Genomic DNA, 20,036 nt, shown 5'->3' with positions numbered 1-20,036 from the left:
CATGTTAATGATAAAAAAAACGTTTCAATTGTCTTATACTAAGCTTGGGGTAATGTATAAATATAATGAATAATAAATCCTTCTTACACATGTTTGACACTTTCAACATAAACACACTGGTGTGCAGTGGTGATTCAACGGTTCCCTTTCCCCATGATTAGGTTCAATGGTGTAACCTACAGTTTGGATTTAAACTGATAATGTTGGCATCTCTAGGTGTAGGAAACATACATCATTAAACAAAATTTAAAAAAATACATAGACTCAGGTAGAAAAGTTATTTGAAGTCAGGGGTTTTAGCATTGAATTTTATTGGGCGCCAAATGGAGAACCTAAAACAAATCTTTTGAACGGCTTTTAACATGAATGATGGGAACTGAGTGCTAGAAGCTGGTTCTCAAATTGTCAAACATTCAAACCCCCAAATTGGTGTCTTGATGTGATTCCTACTAAAATTCTAAAGAAAACTTTTTATATGGTAGGACCTGGTCTTTTGAATTTTATTAACGTGTCCTTAAGCTCTGGAGTTGATCTGCTTTTGAACATGCTGTGGTTAAGCCTCTTCTTAACAAACCTCATCTTGAAACCTGTTTTATCTCATTTTAGACCAGTTTCTCATTTTATAAAAAGTCCTTTTTAAGAAGTTGCTGTCCCTTTTTGAACATCCTTTTATTTTTGAGAAGTGTCAGTCAGGTTTTAGATCTTAGATCTTGAAGGTCCACAATGACATCACCCTGTCCGCTAAGACCAAACACCCTGTTGCTCTGGTGCAACTGGACTTGAGAGCAGCTTTTCAGACGGTTAACCAGACAGTCCTCTTGCCTTGTCTAGAACTGAAACCTTATTTAACAGTGAGATGTTTTTTAGTCAGGACTTGTGAAAGTGTGTTTTCCTAACCCGTTATGTCTAAAACAGAAAGGAAATCGCTGTTATTCCAGAAAAACTTTGCTTCTGTGACCAGGGTAGTGAAATTCTGAAAATCGGGTTTTCGAGAAAATTCTCAATTTGCTTTCAATGCCGAGCTTCCTCCTAGAATATTCCTGAACTGCTAGAGTTGTCCAGATGTTTCTACAATTCTCCTGAACACTCTGGAACGTTCAAGAAACTTCCAGAACTTTCGAGAAACTCTCAGAACTTTCTAGAACGTTCTCGAACGTTCCAAAAGTAGCTATACAAGTATAAAAGCACAGGTGTCTCAAACCAAGATTCTAATTCGTGTTATTACTGAATGAAAGGATAATGATTTGTAGTTGAAGAGAAGTTATTTATTTGATATGGCATCAAGAGGTTGTTTGCATCCAGCTGATTCATTCTGCTACATGTGCGGACAATTGATAAAGACAAGAGACGGTACCACACAGCCCCGATCTGCCTGTTTCGACTCCTCCTAGGCAGCATTGGTCATCTTCAGGAGACAGCAGCAAGTCAGATAGTGAGGCAGATACCAGAGATATGGACCACGATTCCACAGATGAAGTTGGGGAGAGAAAACCATACTTCCCTAACCACAAAGTCAAGAATGATTTAATTGGAGACCTCGGGCTTATGAAATTGAATGCTGAGCTTCTGATATCCAGGCTCGAACAGTGGAACTTGGTTGATGATTGCGTACAATCACGGATGAGAGGAAGCGGCATCAAATATTCTCCAACTTCTTTAGTCAGCGTGATGGGTTGTGCTTCTGCAACGATGTTGCCGGTCTATTCCAGGCTATAGGTATCGCATGTAATCCTTTGAATGGTGCCTATTCATAGACAGTTCATCCCGGAGCCTCAAAGCCGTGTGGCTTCACAAAGGAAACAACTACCCGTCTCTCCCGATGGCCCACTCTGTGCATCTCAAGGAGAACTACACCAGTGTCAAGATGTTGCTGACTGCATTAAAGTCGACTACAGATGGGAGGTCATCAGTGACTTCATCAGTGATTCGTCATGGGTCTTCAAGGAGGTTTTACGAAATTTCCTTGTTTCCTCTTTCTCTGGGACAGCCGTGACACTAAGGCGCATTATCGCAAAACTGACTGGCCACAACGGACCAAGTTTTCTGTTGGGAAGATCAATGTGAAGTGGGAGCCGCTGATAGAACCTCATAAAGTGTTTATGCCATCGGTGCACATCAAGTTAGGCCTCATTAAGCAATTTGTCACTGCTCTTGACAAGGAGTCAGCAGCATTTAAATACCTCCAAGATCTTTTTCCGAAGCTGTCTGAGGCTAAGGTCAGGGCTGGTATCTTCGTCGAACCACAGATCAAGAAGATCATAGAATGTGAGGATTTCGCAAAGCTGTTGAACAGGACGGATAGAGCGGCTTGGAGCAGTTTCGTTGCAGTTGTTCATGGCTTCCTAGGTAATCACAAAGCTGAAAACTAGGGAGAATTGGTGAATACTCTACAAAAATTACACAAAAATTGGATACAGAATTTCTCTGAAAGTCCATATCCTTGGTTCGCATCTCGACAAATTCAAGGAGAACATGGGAGCTTACTCTGAGGAGCAAGGCGAGCGCTTTCATCAAGATATATTGGACTTTGACTGTCGTTACCAAGGACAGTATAACGAAAACATGATGGTGGGACTAAATTTGGGGGCTACTTCGAGAAAGTGATTCACAGTACAATCATGAATATACAAAATCTACACAACCTTGTTGAGTGGTTTCCAACTGTGTTTGTCTATTCCTTGTGCAATTTTTGTTTTTACCTGATCATAATGACGAAAATGAAAAAAAAAATCATTTTATTTTCACACAAAAAATACGTTTTCTTCGTGCTGTTGTCATGAAAGGAAAGTTTGTGCTTATTGAAGTCATTTTTTCACATACTTTAGACATAAGCAATTGAAATATAACACTTAGAAGCCAAGAAAAAAAATTGTGTTGCATAGTGCAGTGGTCCCCAACCCCCGGGCCGTGGGTCATTTGGTACCGGGCCGCACAGAAAGAATATATAACTTGCATTACTTCCGTTTTATTTATTTCGGAATCAGAAAGAAGTTTTATTTTGAAAAATCGCCCCATTATCTGTTACATCAGTCTATTCAGTGGTGCTCATTACGTTGATCGCGATCGACCAGTAGATCTTCAAGACATGAGGGTAGATCGCAGCCCAGCAAAGATAAATAAAAAATGTACTTCTAAACAATCCACCAGCCAATCAAAATCCTCACCGAGAAGTACGGGACTTGATTGACATGCAGAACGGCCAATGGACATCTTCTTCCAGCGTTTTCCTTCCAGCTTACAACCATGATACATTGTGCAACGTACCTGCCTGCTGAATCTATGAAGAATGCATGGGTGAGAAAAAAGTTGTAAGCGGCCAGGTGTGCACCCTCTGAAACTCTAGTGAGTAACTAGATGGTTGAGTATGGGACAATTTATGGGATGTAGAGTTGGGGGTGAATGAACATGTACAGGTAGGAAAGTGTGCAGCTCATCTATCTCTGATGGTTAACAATGGCACTGGCACAACCAGGCAAAAGCAAAGACAAAAAAATAATAATTTATTGTTTTTAGGAACAGCTTCAGTGACAGACAAATGAAACTGTTATGACCCATTTAGCATTCACACCTGTGAGCCCTCACTGTTCCCTTTGACCTGCATTGCAGGGACATAAAATATTTTGGCAGTGCCACTCAGCCTGTTACTTTAAGCTAAATTAAACTTTCCTGGTTTTCAAACCCATCAACTAGTGCTGGAAAAAAAATCAAGGATTTAGTTAATCTCCCACAACCCACTCCATGGGCCGCTGCCCAGCAAGTGGCTGATAAGTACTCATTTAAATTGCTGCTTTTCAGACATTGTATCTAAAGACTTAAAAAAAAAAGCTCTTCCTGATTTCATTTAAGTATCTTGAGAAATTGCCTGAATTATCTCATAAAATCAAATTTATTTTTTTTGTCAAAAACCAGCTCTCACTCTTTGTGTGGTTTGACACTTCAAGATACATTTTTAATGACAAAAAAACACAATAAAATAAAGGGTTCAAATAAATTTAAGAAAACAATAATTATTTACTTCAGGGCCTCAATTGCTTGGGGATTCCAAATGTTTGACATTTTATTATCTTGGCAGAAAGATTTTAAAAATCCTTACATTTTTCATATTTTTCTCCTCTAAAGTGCAATCCCACCTTGTTTTAGCTGTAAATGAAGGCATTGCAGCCAAAAACAAAGTATTACCCCTAGTTGTATTTTACCCATATGTCAGAAACATACTATATCAAATCATACCATATTATATTGATATTTACTTGTTCCTGTCTTCTCACTGTAAACTGCTGGCCCGGGACCAGAGACCCTGATTTAGTTTTATCACTGTGATAAAATGACAATAAATTTTCCTCATTCCTGATTCAAATTGATTATAGGGGACCCAAATGCTGGAGTCAGACTTGTTGCCTTAAGTAAAACTTCAATTATTAGAAAAAAAACATAAACATGAGAAGAACTACATTTATATGAAAATTATGTTGTGAAGAACTGGAAAAAACAGAGAATAGCAAAAGAAAGGAGTTGGTAAAGATGAGCCGGAGACTGGGGGTATATTGATTAAGAAGAAACAGGTGAAACATCATTTGAATTAAAGGAAAAAGCAGGGAACCACAAAATACAACTGAAACAGAAAACATGAAGCATAACAAACAACATTAAACTAAAAGAGGAACCAATGTTAATGCAATCTAGGCCTCAGAAAAGAACTGTGAAAAAATATTCATTTGGTTAAATTTAGTATGCTAATCAAATGTATGCAGAATACTGTTTACAGACAAACAAAGATGGGAAGGATGTGAAACAATCTCTTCAGATCTGGAAGAGTTTAGGAGAGGTGGCAGTTAAGTTCTGAGTTGACTTTTTACCAAGAGCCTGGAGAGTGAGAGCACAGAGCATGTCTAAGGAATTGAGAAGAAGTCTTTTTAAGAAAAAAGAGAGACGTTCAGAGAAAATGATGTGGTCTGGTTTTAGTGAAAGCTTTGAATTAGACCCGTAAACGGTGACGTGAGAAAGGGAAAACTCCATAATAATAAAAGATTAGAACCAAAATTTCAGCAGTACCTGACTCAGTTAACGGCAATAGTCTGTGGTGACCAGTTGGGGTCTAAGGGGACAATCCTAATTAGTAAATGACTTGCTGCTTTGACATTTGCAACAATGTAAATTTGGCCTTTTATGACTAAATATTAATTTCCACCTGAAATTTATTCAAAATGTACCGTTGGATTCACAAATGTAGCTGGACTACAGATGTCCAATTACATTAAATTATTTAACGAAGTAGGTACATCAAATTTAACCTTATTTGAACAATAATAAAAATTATAAAACGTTATCTGAATGCTTAAAAAAATTTACATAAGTTTTTGCTGTTTTATTCCTTTTCTTTTCAGCAAAAATACATTAGAATTATACTCCTCTAAATCTGCTCAGACCTTTTTCTCTAATACAGATTCATGCACTGAATGCCTGTTGGCTTGCTTCTACTTCACTTCACATATCCAACCATGTATTAAAATATACATAATTTAAGAAGAGGCATTGGCATCCTTTATGGGAGCTTGAGCTCCTCCAGCATTTTCTGTAATGGTATCATTTATCTGACCCACAAGCCATCTCATCTATTCCTCAAAGGCTGGAAATGCTCTGGAAGATTATCAGGACATATACACAGTGTCTTGACATTTTGAATGAGAAATCCTGATCTGGTACTTGGCTGGCCTTGATAAAGTTTATCTGGTGCCTACGTGTGAAGGGGGAACCTAATTGGAAATTAGAAGATGACAGAAATGATTAACCATCATCATATCTTATGACCAGTAGACAGAAGAAAAAAAAAGAACAAAAAAAAGATTTGGGGATTCCTCTGCCTTTGAGGACAGCCATAGAGAAAGAAGAAATTTGTGTTTTTCCCAAAGACTTGGCAAAGATGTAGACAGTTTCTAATCAAATTCCCATCAAAATAGTTTGTAATTAATTATAGACATCATACAGACCAAACCTGATAAAAAAAAAATAAAAACAAAAAAACGATTGTTTCCTTTCCAAGACTTTCCTTGGAACAAAATCAAGGCAATCATAAATACACAAGTACATTAGACAAGAGGCTGAGGAAAGGTTTTAAGGAAAAAGAGGTGAAACTAAGCCATCAGTTTGTTTCATGTCAGGGTTGTTCACGGATGTCTTTTGCTGGATTTATTCTGCTATGTCTATGGTGCGTCTCCCTTTTTTTCTGTGGGGAGTCCGTCTCACGACCGTCAGTTAGTTAACATTGTCTCCGTTGCATCTCCGGTCCGTTCCCCCTCCCCCCTGGCTTCTGGAGGAGTGGTTTGTCCTGCCATCCTAAAGTCGAGTAGTTCATACTTTGGCCATCAGTTCTTGTATAATGCATGTTTGTGTCATAAATGAAGTCATGATTTTGTACTTCTAAATTGTATGGCCAAAATGGATGGTAGTGTTATCAGCGGTGTTAACATGCATTATCACTTGGGCACATCTGCTTAAGTAAAAAAAATCATTACACATATTTTCATTTTGAAAATGCAACTGAAGTTTTTATTTCCCTTTTTCCCGTTTCTCCGTTTTTTTTGCAGCAACATCAATGCGCCAATGAACTGCAAATTGAACTCCTTCATGACGCTCGCGTTCTGTTGCGCAGGGACGAACATCAGATGCAGAGACGATAGAGGCAATGGATACATTCCAATTGATTACTGGATGTTGTATTTTTTTGTATGAACTCAATGCAACAGAGACGCATCACAGACGGACAGGTGTAAATCTGCCTATAGTTTCTGTTTTTTATGGTTCATGCATACTGTGGCTTCTCCCAGTTTGGTTCTGCCTTTGGTTCTCATGAAGAATCCCACAGCTGTCCACAATTGTATTGGTTGTTTTGTCTACATTTAACGACCCTTCACTGCCTTTCTGCTGGAATATTTCAGTGCCTTGTTCCTCTTTTGAGGGATTTCTCTGACTTTTAAATTGCCGTTTTTGGTATTGCCTTCTATTTTTGGATTAAAGCTTTCAATGAATGAATTGAGTTGTTTTGGAGTCCTTTGGTGTTGCCTTACATATAAAAAAATAGCCACCAAAAAAAATTGATGTTGTGACTTGAAATTTATTGTACCTTTGGAAAAAGAAGTGGGTTTTGAATAAACTAGCTATCTCTTTAATATGAGTGCAATGACACCCTTTTTAATTACCCCGCGGTCCTCCATCTCTCTATCCTTTCCTTTGAACAACTTATATCGTATATGAATTTGATTTAGTCATCCTGAATGCCTTTCTTAACTCAGCCCGCCACCTTCTTAATCATTCGCTTTTACTTCTCTCCTAATCTAAAATGCCGCAGAGATTCCACATCAGCTGAAACAACAATGATGTAAGTTTTTATAAGGAAAAAGTAGCGCTTCACATCAAATATTAACAACGTGCCTGCTGGGTAGGTGCGACTTGAAAACACGGGCAGTGAAATTGAGTTGGAAGGTCTGATGTTTTCTACCTGAAGGGGGCTTGTAATCACTGTCTGACCTCATTAGGGTGAAATGAGCTGATGTTGAATCACAAGAAGGCATAAAGTTGGCAGAACTTTAAGCTTTCCTGTTACATAATCACATCTACATCTAAGCATTACTTATGAAATAGCTGTTTTTGGATAATCTCAAAAATAAACAACATGACCGTGAAAATAATTTTTGAACAACATGATTAGTGCAAATTGACTAAAAACTAAGAGATGGTTTTGACCTTGGTAAGTTTAGACTGTCATTTTCTACATAAAAGGTTATCTAACTATTTTTTCTTTAGTTATGTACAGAAGAAACTCGCTGCTTTGAAAGAAAACATTTAATAGAGTTAAGCTTTTAACTTTTCTTGCACCCATTCCTAATTTTTCAAGTGACTTTTTTATTATATTATATGGGGTTCTGAGGACACATCAAACTGTCAAATATTTACTAACTAGAAATATAGGCAAAAAATAAAAATTTTATTTTCAACTGTAACCTGGCAAAAGAAAATAGAATTAAGGATTACTTAAGTTTTATACTAAAATTTGTCTTTGAAATAAATTAGATAAAATAAATGTCAAACAAAAAGACGTGTGCATGTTGTGTTTGGGAAAGTATAACAAACATTTGAGTGAAAAATGCATCTGTAACTTAAACAGACTGTGAAACAGCTATGAAGGTGTGAAGAGCAAGAAGGGTTACTGCCATTTTGTCACGTCTGTGAAAGCATGTGTGGCCATCACAGGTTCTGTTGAATTAAATGACAGACTCAAAGTTATCATTTTGTTCTTGCTGCAACCTAATAAAGCTTATTGAAGGTTCAGCCAGGAAGACCGTCCTTATCATCTTTGTTCTTATAGATCTGTCCTCCATTTCCAATCAGCCTCCATAGTCTCTTATCTCCAGACACCTTCAATTTAGCCAATCAGCCATGAGCTTCAAGTTTAACTTGAAGTCTTTTTTTTCCATTTTTGCTCGATTGTCTTACAAATGTAAAGCATTTCACCTCCTCTTTTCATCACTCTCAAAAAGAGAGTGATGCAAAGAGTCTTAAAAAGACTTACATCTTGCCTATTTCATAAAGTACAAACACTTGGGGACTATTTACTCTCCCAAAGCCCCTAAATGAAAAATGATTCTGAAACTCAGAAGTTGATTATTTTTGACTTCTAATTCCTGTGTTATTGTCTGAACAGATTAAATTTTGTGCAGCATTGCTAATTTGGTTGTTGATAATCAAAATTAAAGGTTAAAGATTGTCTTTTTTTAAAGCAGGTTAAAATGCACTGCTTATGCTAAATGTGAAGTTAGTGGGAAAACTTTGAATTGTCCAAGGACTGGTTGAAAGTTGGAAATGCTTTTCAAGCTCTGAGTCAAAACACAGAAGGTATGCACGGAGGATGTCAAACCATTTTACTTGTTTATGTTCTCGTTGAAGTACAGCTGCCTTAAACTACGGTGGCCCAGAAGGGTCACAACACAACACATTAACTTTACACACAACACATTAACTTAACACACAACACATTAACTTTACACAGAACACATTAACTCACAACACAACACAATAACTCACAACACAACACAATAACTCACAACACAACACATTAACTCACAACACAACACAATAACTCACAACACAACACAATTACTCACAACACAACACATTAACTCACAACACAACACATTAACTCACAACACAACACATTAACTCACAACACAACACATTAACTCACAACACAACACAATAACTCACAACACAACACAATTACTCACAACACAACACATTAACTCACAACACAACACAATAACTCACAACACATTAACTCACAACACAACACATTAACTCACAACGGAAGTAAAGCAGCAATGGAAGTGCTAACTGCCTAACAGAAAGTAACGTCACAGTGAGCTTTACTTCCGTTGTGAGTTAATGTGTTGTGTTGTGAGTTAATGTTTTGTGTTGTGAGTTAATGTTTTGTGAGTTATTGTGTTGTGTTGTGAGTTATTGTGTTGTGTTGTGAGTTAATGTGTTGTGTTGTGATTTATTGTGTTGTGTTGTGAGTTAATGTGTTGTGTTGTGAGTTATTGTGTTGTGTTGTGAGTTATTGTGTTGTGTTGTGAGTTAATGTGTTGTGTTGTGAGTTAATGTGTTGTGTTGTGAGTTAATGTGTTGTGTTGTGAGTTAATGTGTTGTGTTGTGAGTTATTGTGTTGTCCTGTGAATTAATGTGTTGTGTTGTGAGTTAATGTGTTGTGTTGTGAGTTAATGTGTTGTGTTGTGAGTTATTGTGTTGTGTTGTGAGTTAATGTGTTGTGTTGTGAGTTAATGTGTTGTGTTGTGAGTTATTGTGTTGTGTTGTGAGTTATTGTGTTGTGTTGTGAGTTAATGTGTTGTGTTGTGAGTTAATGTGTTGTGTTGTGAGTTAATGTGTTGTGTTGTGAGTTAATGTGTTGTGTTGTGAGTTATTGTGTTGTCCTGTGAATTAATGTGTTGTGTTGTGAGTTAATGTGTTGTGTTGTGAGTTAATGTGTTGTGTTGTGAGTTATTGTGTTGTGTTGTGAGTTATTGTGTTGTGTTGTGAGTTAATGTGTTGTGTTGTGAGTTAATGTGTTGTGTTGTGAGTTAATGTGTTGTGTTGTGAGTTATTGTGTTGTCCTGTGAATTAATGTGTTGTGTTGTGAGTTAATGTGTTGTGTTGTGAGTTAATGTGTTGTGTTGTGAGTTATTGTGTTGTGTTGTGAGTTAATGTGTTGTGTTGTGAGTTAATGTGTTGTGCGTAAAGTTAATGTGTTGTGTGTAAAGTTAATGTGTTGTGTTGTGAGTTAATGTGTTGTGTGTTAAGTTAATGTGTTGTGTGTAAAGTTAATGTGTTGTGTGTAAAGTTAATGTGTTGTGTTGTCATTTAATGTGTTGTGGTTAAAGTTAATGTGTTGTGAGTTAATGTGTTGTGTGTTAAGTTAATGTGTTGTGTGTAAAGTTAATGTGTTGTGTGTAAAGTTAATGTGTTGTGTTGTGACCCTTCTGGGCCACCGTATTAAACCAATAAAGATGATTCAACCCCATCGCCGGACAGCAGCCCGAAAAGATTATACCATCAGTATCTGTATTAACAAACTAAATTCAATTGGACTCAATGGTCCATAATTACTGTCAAAATCAATGTTTACTATGATGCTGAATTTCTAAATCCAATCTGACCTTCAGTACTGAGACATGCATCAGTTTGTGGTTTACAGTCTGGCTGCGCAGTCTTTTGAAGGCCTACAGCAGGGGTGGGAAATTATTTTAAGTCGCGGGCCATATTGGGTTCTAAAATTCGATAAAAGGGCCGGACCAGGAGCAAATGCGTGGAGTGAGAAAGAAATGACATGGAGTCTAGATGAAAACATTTGGATTGAAAATTATATTCTAAAACAGAATATTCTAGAGTTTTTTAGTTTAAAACTTTTGTTTCCATTTCAGATCTCTTTTTTATTGTGAAGCCCTTTGGTACCTTCAAGGAGTTGTAAAGTACTGTATGAATAAAGTTTCATTCATTCATGATCCTTTTAATAAAATAAATAACATTATTTATGAAATAAAACAATGACCAAATAACACTATGATTTTCAAAGACAAAAATTCAGGAAAAATATACTGATACATTAAAAAAAAAACACAATAAATAGTCGATTCTCTCCTGTCATAATCCTAATAAAGACTTTGAGGGCTGCAGCTCCTCAGTTTGCTCAGCTGCGCTGTGTCCTGCGCGTCTGTTTCTCATCCAGTAATTATGAAAAGCAAATTTGAGTGTCTTCTGCTGCAGCTAAGCATATTTCTGCATTACCTTTTCACCAGTACAGAGTTCCCTCGTTTATTGCAGGAGTTACGTTCTAAAAATAACCGTAATCGGTGAAATCCACGGAGAATGATTACAGACGTTTATGGCAGTAAAACTCCTCACTGCCTAAATACACTTAGACACACTCAGACAAACATTTTCACACATTTTCACCCTTTTCCCTTGTTTAAATTCTCAAACCTTCATATAAATTAGGTCCAGGATCTTAGAATGAAGATCTGATCGATCACAGATTTCTGATCTGAAGAGCTCCGCGTTTCTGTACAGGACACATGGCACGTAGGAGATTGATTGACAAGGTCTCCAGCCAATCAGGACACAGAACAGGGTGCGCTGTTTAAAAAACGCAATTGTTCTAAAAGAATAAGCTAAACCGGGAAAGATGGACTACGATGTAGAAAGGAAAGATTGTCTTCTGTTCTATTTGACAGGGATTTTAGAGGGTTTCAGGTTGGAGCACAGACTGCAGAAGGGGGGATTAAAATGTCACGTCTTGATCGTATGGCCAGATAAAAAAAAACAAAAAAACACGGGTCTCTGATATTGTTCAGTGGGCCGGACCAAAGATGGAGTCAAAATAAGTCAGAGAAGCTTTTTTTTATTTTTTATTTCTTTAACTAGTTAAGCTATTAATGTTTTTATTTACAACAGTGGCCTGGGCTTATCTGGGCCAGGGAACATAGTACTGATAAAACACAGGAATGAGGTGTTATAGACCAGTGAATAAAATGTGGAATCTTTGGTGCATCGTGCAAAATCTTTGTAACCCATCAAAGGGTGAACAGGGGGGTAATCCAGAAGGCCCATTTAAACTACCCTGACTTTTAACCCTGAACTCTGGCTGAAGTCTGTATAAACTTGCTTACTCTGGTTATTTGGGTTCCAAAAGACCTATCAGTAAGCGTAATTACGCTCGACCTGGTAACCCTGGGGTAATGTGCGTGCATGGCAGGTACATAAAGACATTCTCAATGGATTGCCGATTTCCGGAGTCACCATGGAAACACGTGGAGAAATAAAGAGAGCGCTATACTTCAGTGAGAAGGAGTCGGAGATTTTAATGACGGCATATGAAGATTCTACGCCCATCAAAAAAAGGAGTATGGCTGCATCAGCAAAAGAAAGAGTTTCTGCTTGGAGAAAAATAACAAAGTAAACGCACGAGTTTCTAATCTAATTTCCATTTTCATTGTGATGCATACATATACAGTATATAACTAATCAAACTTATACAACTTAAATTAATTGATTCAATTGGTAAAGAGTAATGAGTTAAATTTATTCAACCTAATTTATCTATGCATCTATCCAACTCAATAATTGTTTATACAACTCAAATGTACATATTTATCTAACTAAATGTCATGTTACTCCAATTGAATTAAATGTTTTTCCATCTTAAATTAATGTAATCCGGGAACTCTCATATGTCTAAGTTTGAGGCCGCAGATATTCTCATTTTATAACATTAAAATGAATGACAAAATGTGAATATGCAACATGAAACACAGAGTTTTTTAACATGACTGACTTTAAAGTGTGGATGCCATGCTTTGAACAACTTTGTCAAATAAAAAAGCCTTTTAAACGCTGATTCTATTGATACCAATAGTTCGCGTCGAAAAAAATCTGAAGCATATGAATAATAGACATCTTTCGAAGGAATCAGAGATTTTAATTTGCCGCTAAGAGCGCAGGCTGGAAGTGACCCCGATATGACCTGTGACGTCACGAAAGGCATTGACTTTCGTAGTTCCGCTTCGGACAGCAGGTAAACAAAACAGGTAGTCTTCGTTTCTCTCGTTAATCATCGTTAATTCGTTAATTCTCATTAATTCTCTGTTAATCATCAACATGCCAAGTCGTTGTGTGGCAGCTGGATGTAGCAATACATCTAGTGAAAGTGTATCTGTGTATAAATTCCCAAAACAAGAAACGCTGCTGAAACAATGGACAAAACAAGTTCAGCGAACGAGGACGAATTGGGTGCCAACTGCTTCGTCAACTTTATGCAGCGAACATTTTGAGGCAGACTGTTTTGAAGAAACACCACAGCTCATGAAAGATATGGGAATGCATGTCAGATATAAAAAAGTATTGAAACCGAACGCAATCCCCACCATTTTCAAGAGATCGCTAGTGGCAACGTCCGAAACAGAAACGCCCAGTACCAGCACTGGCAGGAGCCAGTAAAAAAAGAGAAAATCTGTGACCGAAAAGCTGGCACAAAAGAGAGTGAGTTTAACGTTTATTACATAATGTATTTATTACAAAAGAGAGTGAGTTTAACGTTTAATATATATACGGTATATATATTGATATAAAAATTTCCCTATGCTATATTATACAGAGTATTATACAGAGTAACAGATCTTTATACTGAATAATCCTTCATTTAAATTAAATGTTGCCTGTACACATTTCACACAATTAATTATAAGCTGTTTAGCAGCAAGACAACTAATAATACTAACAATATCTATGACAATATTCCAGGAAGTACAGGAGCTTCTAGCCCAACCAGTTGAACTGCCTGAACATATTCAAGAGGAAATGGAGATAGATGAACCGCAACCAGTCCCTGTACATGTAAGATGATCACATATATATGTATTTGTTGTTAAAGTAATTAGTGAATTGCATTAATGTTAAATTAATAATGTGAAAATAATTATCATGAACTCATAAATTTCATGTTACAGGAAGCTACCACACAGACAGTTAGGCAACCAGGAACTAGTCGCACTGTTAGACTGCAGGTTGATATGAGGTCGAAAGGTCCAACGAAAAAAACAAAAGGTTAGGCCTACTTGAAATATAAGTTATTTAAAGATGTGTGCTTTGTTTTCTTAATTCACAAAATGATAAGTAACATAATGCAATTTCATAATTCATTTTCTACAGGGTCACAGACAATGCCTGAAGTTGTGGAAATCAGCACTCAAACTGATGAAGATTTTTGCCCATTGTGTGACCACAAGCAGCTATCTATACAAGTTGAACCAATCATTCCTTCATCACCAGACCTTCCATCCAGTCAGCCGGATCCCGTATCAGCTGATGATAGTGACTATCTTCCAAGTTCTTCACAGACCCCATCCTCCTCTGACTCTGAAAGAAGGTCCACACCCCCACCCACTGAGCGTTTTTTCTTAGTTGCCTGGTCTGCTCTGAGCATGCTGCTCAATTTGAAGTGTTGTGCTTTTTGTCAAGAAATGGACATGGACATGTCAACCACAACCCAGGGTACAATGCTGTGTGTCCTCTGGACATGCAAGAGTTGTAAAAAAGTTACAAAATGGAAGAGTCAGCCTTTTGTTGGAGACATACCTTTAGGCAATATTTTGCTATCTGTAGCAATATTGTCTACTGGTGCAGTAGCCACTAAAGTACTACGCATGTTCCAAAACATGAAAGTGGCATGCATATCCAAAAGAACATTCTTTAGGCATCAAAAAGACTATCTGCTTCCCAGTATCACACACTTGTGGGCTGAGCAGCAAGCCTGGCTCATTGCATGTCTTCAAGCAGAACAAAGAGGCATCGTATTGGCTGGAGATGGTCGCTCAGACAGCCCTGGTCTTTCCGCAAAATATGGGACGTACACCATGTTAGAATTACCAGCAAATGTTATCATAGACATGCAACTGGTACAGGTATTTATCTTTCTTGATAATGAGGAGTTACTACTACCTATTTATTATTTAATGTTAAAAATATGATAAACTGCCATCGCTTCTATTTTTTTTACAGAGCAATGAAGTTGGTGGTGCCTCGCATATGGAAAAGGAGGGCTTCATAAGATCAGTTAATTTCTTGGGAACACAACAGGGTCTAGATATAGATGTGATAATAACAGACAGGCATGTCCAGTTACGGAAATGGATCAGAGAGAATTTGCCAGATGTTCAACACCTTTTGGACGTTTGGCATGTTGCGAAGGGTATTATTCATTTCCTCAAGTCTTTTTTCTTTATCAGAAGTTGTTCCAGTTGTAAAATATCCAATATATTTATTATTATTTCCAGGTCTCAGAAAAAAAACTTGTGGCACTTTCCAAAGAAAAAGACTGCACAGACTTGAAAGAGTGGATTGACAGCATAATCAATCACCTTTATTGGTCAGTCATGTCAACAGATTCAGCAGAGCCAAACCTAGTTGAAGCCAAGTGGACGTCTGTGCTGAATCATATTGTAAATATTCATACGCACAACAATGAGTTATTCCCTAAATGTGAGCATAAAAGGCTGAGAGGAAGAGCAGCTAGAAAGAAGTGGTTGAAACCATGTAAGTATGTTTTGTATATTTTACACAGCCGTATCTTTTTTTTTTATTGGAGTCATCTGTAGAAGTATAAGTAAGTTTGGATGATGTACATCCAATTTGCTTGCTTACAGGTTCTACCTTGATGGTGAAATTAGAAACACTGGCAACAACAACATACCTCATCAGAGATCTAAAACAGGCATCAAACCGGGAGCAGACATCCTCTCTGGAGGCGTTCCACAGCCTCTTGAACCACTACGCTCCGAAAATGTATGCCTTTTCTTATGAGGGCCAGCTTTGCAGGTACATACATGTTATATGCTGGTACTTGAAACATTGCTTTATCAGCTTATCAAAGAAAAAATAGTTGTCTCTAGCGCAGGGGTGGGCAATTCCAGGCTTCGAGGGCCGGTGTGTCTGCATGATTTCCAGATAGTCTTGCCCTACTCATGGCTGATTACCTGGTTCAGGTGTGTCCAGCCAATAATCTTGCCCTACTCATGGCTGATTACCTGGTTCAGGTGTGTCCAGCCAATTAGAACATGCCAGAGCAGGGTATGCTGGAAAACATGCAGGAATGCGGCCCTCAGTGCCCACCTCTGCTCTAGCGTAACATATTTTCAAGATGTTAGTATTTTCAGCTGAATGTTTATGTCAATACATATTTTTTTTAATAGAGGACTGTTAGCAGTGATGCATTTCAATGAAAATAGTGGGCGGACTCAACAAAGTACCAGATCAGGTGAACTCCAGTATGCAGTGTCCCTGCCAAAGTGGAAGAAAGGGGGACACACAGTGAGGAAAGTTTTAGAAGAACCTACATTTGGTAAGTTGTATTTTTTCCATTTTTCAATAAACCTATGTTCATATTATTTATATGAAAAAAACACGATTCTTTATTTATAATATATTGCTTTATTTCTATATGTATTGGCTCACTCCAATGAACAGGCATGTGAATTTTAAGAATACACGTACATTTGTTTGGTATAGGTAAAAATATACATATACATTTATATGTATTCCACAATACATTTCAGACTATGTCAATGAGATCATCAAGGATGTCCTGGACAGACTCGTACACCCCAGAGAAGATGTGGATGTCAGAGATGTGCCTCCTCCATTGAGTGGTGAATACCAAAGACCAACCAAAGAAACTGCTGTCTCACAGTTCAAATCCAGATACAAGTCCACTTGAATCAGTCTAATGCAGGATACAAAAATCCAACATACTGTCCAGTTGGTGCGGAAAAAGTTGACCGTATTTTATTCACAGCACAGGATGGCAGGGTAACACGAACCGCTCTCCCAAGATGTCCCCAGCACAGCCTCACAAACTGCCTGTATGCGATATATCGATATCTTCTGAAAATAGAATAAAGACTTGATTACATGTCTGTCAGTGTTTGAAATATATTGACGTGTTTACATGCAAGTGTTTTTATTGTTGATGGAAGTAAATAAATATATCATATCCTAGGCCTGACCGAGAGTCTGTTTTTACCAGCTACTAAATTAACTTTAACTCAATTGCTATGCTACCAATGTATACCCTGGTAATTAGATCTATTCTGTGTCAACCTTCGACATGTAGAGTATACTCACTCATGTGATGTAGCTTCTTCCATTCTACCATGATGATCAACATAAGCATAGTATGCTACCCTCAAAACATCAGGATTCAGGCAGCAGGTCTGGAAACTATGCACTTCAGTGATGCAGGATGCATTTACCCCTCTGCGCAGCATTTCTCCTTGGACTTCATCTATTTCACGGCAGCAAATACACTCCATCACTAGAGGCATGACAGCACAACATTGACACTGGCACCTATGACAAAAAGTTAGTTTTAGTTCATCTCATTCATTTGTAACTTACAAACTGAATCCAGCTGTCCTACATATATACTGTTAGGAATCACTGAAAAAATTTCACCATTAGGCCCTATTAGATTGACTTTTCAATTCTGCGTGTACTTTTACAGATGTATACACAAGGCCTAGTCTACGTAGGTTCCAAAATCACGAAAGGCAACTAACCATGCCGTGTTCTGGAGTCTAGCAGAATCTTCATGCTGGCTATCGTCATCGGCATCACTAGACCTACTACTTTCTGCTATATCCTCCTCACTTTCGCAAAAGGGTTCGAATCGATACGGTTGCAAAAGTGACTCATCATCATGATAATCTCCGCAACTTTCCTCTTCATCTTTCTGTTCATCTGATGATAAATCGCTAATAGAGACGGTAGCATCACTCTGTGCTTTGCTATCGGTGCTAGCCATGTTGTCTGCCTTTCGTTACGTCACAAACAGGGCGGCGCGAATTCGGCGGAATGCGTGAAGCCGGCGGCCGTCCTCGTTGTTTATATCGCGTTTTTCGCTATTTATTCTTTTTCGAAAAATATTAAAAACAATCGCAACATGAAATAGAGACTATTTACTATATTTTGGCTTATTAAAATAGGCCATGTCACCCACACTTTAACTTCAGTGCTTATAATACAATGAAGCACTAGGAGTGGTAAATAACCTTATCATCCTCTTCCTCCCTCTCACTCATGGTGCTGAAAGGACTAAACAGAACAGGATAAAATGACTAGGCAAAACACAGTAAAACAGCTAAACAACTAAACACATTTGGTCAAAAACCAAATCTTAACTAAAGCAAATAATGAATTTAGATTAATGTAAAAAACTTCACTTTACAACATCCATATGTGGTCTTATCACCCTCTCACGGTGGAAAAAGTATTATCTGAGCTTCCACTAAATCATCTTCAAATTGACACGCCATGCTGCTTCACCTCCCTGAAAACCAAGTAACCTTCAACTAAACCTGCTCCAGACCAGGTTATGTTTAAAGCATGAGTTGCTATGGGAACTAAGCGTATCCTGAAATATACCTCTGTTTTTGGAACCGAAAGTTGAGGTTATCCGCTTCTTTAGCCTCAAAGTTAGCGTGGTAACTCACATAACCTGCTTTTTGGAATACCCCCAGATGTCTCCGCTGTGTGTGATACCATCACGTCAAATATGGAAGGGGAGGTGTGATGGTATGGGATTGCTTGTTCTAGATCCAGAGTTTCACAGTGTGAGAGTCTTCCTGAACACACACACTGCCACATCCTGCGGCACCATGCAATTGACAAGACAAGACAAGACAATGAACCAAAACAGAAACACAAACCCTGCCAAAACTACCGGAGGACAAAAGAACAAGATAGTAAGCTTAAAAAGATGGAGAAGACATTGAGCTGGTATTGGATGGTCTAGACAGAAGAGTGAATGCAAAACAACCGACAAGTGTCAAACACTTATGGGAGACTTGGAGAGAACTTTCCAAAGAATGTTCACTCTAGAGTTTTAGAAAGAATACACCAACTCTTGTATTTGTTATAACTCTAAAAGGATGCCACTTAAATTAATTACAAATGCAGATTTTAGTTTGGTAATGAATTTCATTTCGGGGCTTCATATGTGACTGGTTGCTTTTTTTTGTTTTCATTTATTTTTTAAAATTTCATTTCAGAGTGCAACAACCCATAGCACTGAACGCTCGTCATTAAAGACCAGCGACCATCTGGATCTTCTAAATTTTGAGTGGGAGAGAAGTTGTCATAATCAATCCAAGATGAAGTAATATATTTTTCCAATGGAATTTTTAACCTTTACTGACAGAGCAGCAGTACCAACACATTTTCACATCTTCCTTCTCAAATAACTGCAAAATAAAGAAAAAGATAGACATCAGCACTATCTAGACTTTATATTATCTTTTCTATCATTTTGCATTACCATTTCATATCATCACATGATGCATGGGCAAACTCAGGCTTGAATGGGTTCACACAAATTCACATTGAAAACACATAACCAACCTCATCATAAAATATGAATGGAAAACACATGCACACACGTGCACGAATACATACTGCGTCCTTTACTTCACAATCTGATTCAAGGTGAATGTACATCAAATATTTATGAAAGTGGAAGGTGGTTATGTCTTTATTATTTACGCTTTTCTTCCATTGCAAATAACTGGAACACCAGGATGAATGTTTACCATAAGTCAATTAAAATGGAAATATTTTAAGGCATGGTTGGCAGTTGTCACTTGAAGTGCAAGGGAGGAAGATGGATGCATTCAAAAAGGCAGCAAGTACTGAACCTGACTGAAAACACAAGCGAGTTAGCTGAGTGAGAATATGCAAATTAGTGTTTTTATATTTTATTGTAGCATAAAACATGGAAAATTAAATTTTACTTTTAGCACAGACATTTAGTGGTTTCTTTCAGGACTGCAACAGACCATTGAGTTAGTACAGACCAAAACTGTGATTGGTTTTATGCTTGTACTATTTTTGTTGCGATGTTCAGCACCTCATTTACATATAGAGAAAGTATTTCCCATTAATAT

General features: G+C 37.6%; 1 protein-coding gene and 2 long non-coding RNA genes across 3 annotated transcripts in view; 2 read left to right on the top strand and 1 right to left on the bottom strand.

Annotated features, from left to right (window-relative positions):
- The first annotated feature begins 13,820 nt into the window (after positions 1-13,820).
- LOC144994963 (uncharacterized) lies at positions 13,821-14,883 on the top strand. Its single transcript, XR_013658703.1, has 3 exons — positions 13,821-13,935; positions 14,049-14,145; positions 14,251-14,883. It is a non-coding gene; the product is annotated as an uncharacterized LOC144994963 (long non-coding RNA).
- Positions 14,884-15,379: 496 nt separating this feature from the next.
- LOC111948058 (uncharacterized) lies at positions 15,380-17,008 on the top strand. Its single transcript, XM_023959443.2, has 4 exons — positions 15,380-15,633; positions 15,744-15,915; positions 16,290-16,438; positions 16,653-17,008. The coding sequence occupies exons 1-4, from the start codon at positions 15,474-15,476 to the stop codon at positions 16,811-16,813; spliced, it is 642 nt and encodes a 213-aa protein (XP_023815211.1). The 5' UTR covers positions 15,380-15,473; the 3' UTR covers positions 16,814-17,008.
- Positions 16,847-20,036, bottom strand: part of LOC144994920 (uncharacterized) — a 60,764-nt gene continuing 57,574 nt past the window's right edge. The window contains exons 3-4 of the long non-coding RNA XR_013658618.1: positions 17,349-17,445; positions 16,847-16,980 (exon numbers count right to left, since the gene is read on the bottom strand). This is a non-coding gene — a long non-coding RNA (uncharacterized LOC144994920). The remainder of the gene's footprint in view (positions 16,981-17,348; positions 17,446-20,036) is intronic.

The sequence above is a fragment of the Oryzias latipes genome, chromosome 10 (assembly GCF_053564925.1).
Source record: "Oryzias latipes strain Hd-rR chromosome 10, Olatipes_Hd-rR_3.1".
NCBI lineage: Eukaryota > Metazoa > Chordata > Actinopteri > Beloniformes > Adrianichthyidae > Oryzias > Oryzias latipes.
This window is presented reverse-complemented; position numbering and strand designations above follow the sequence as displayed.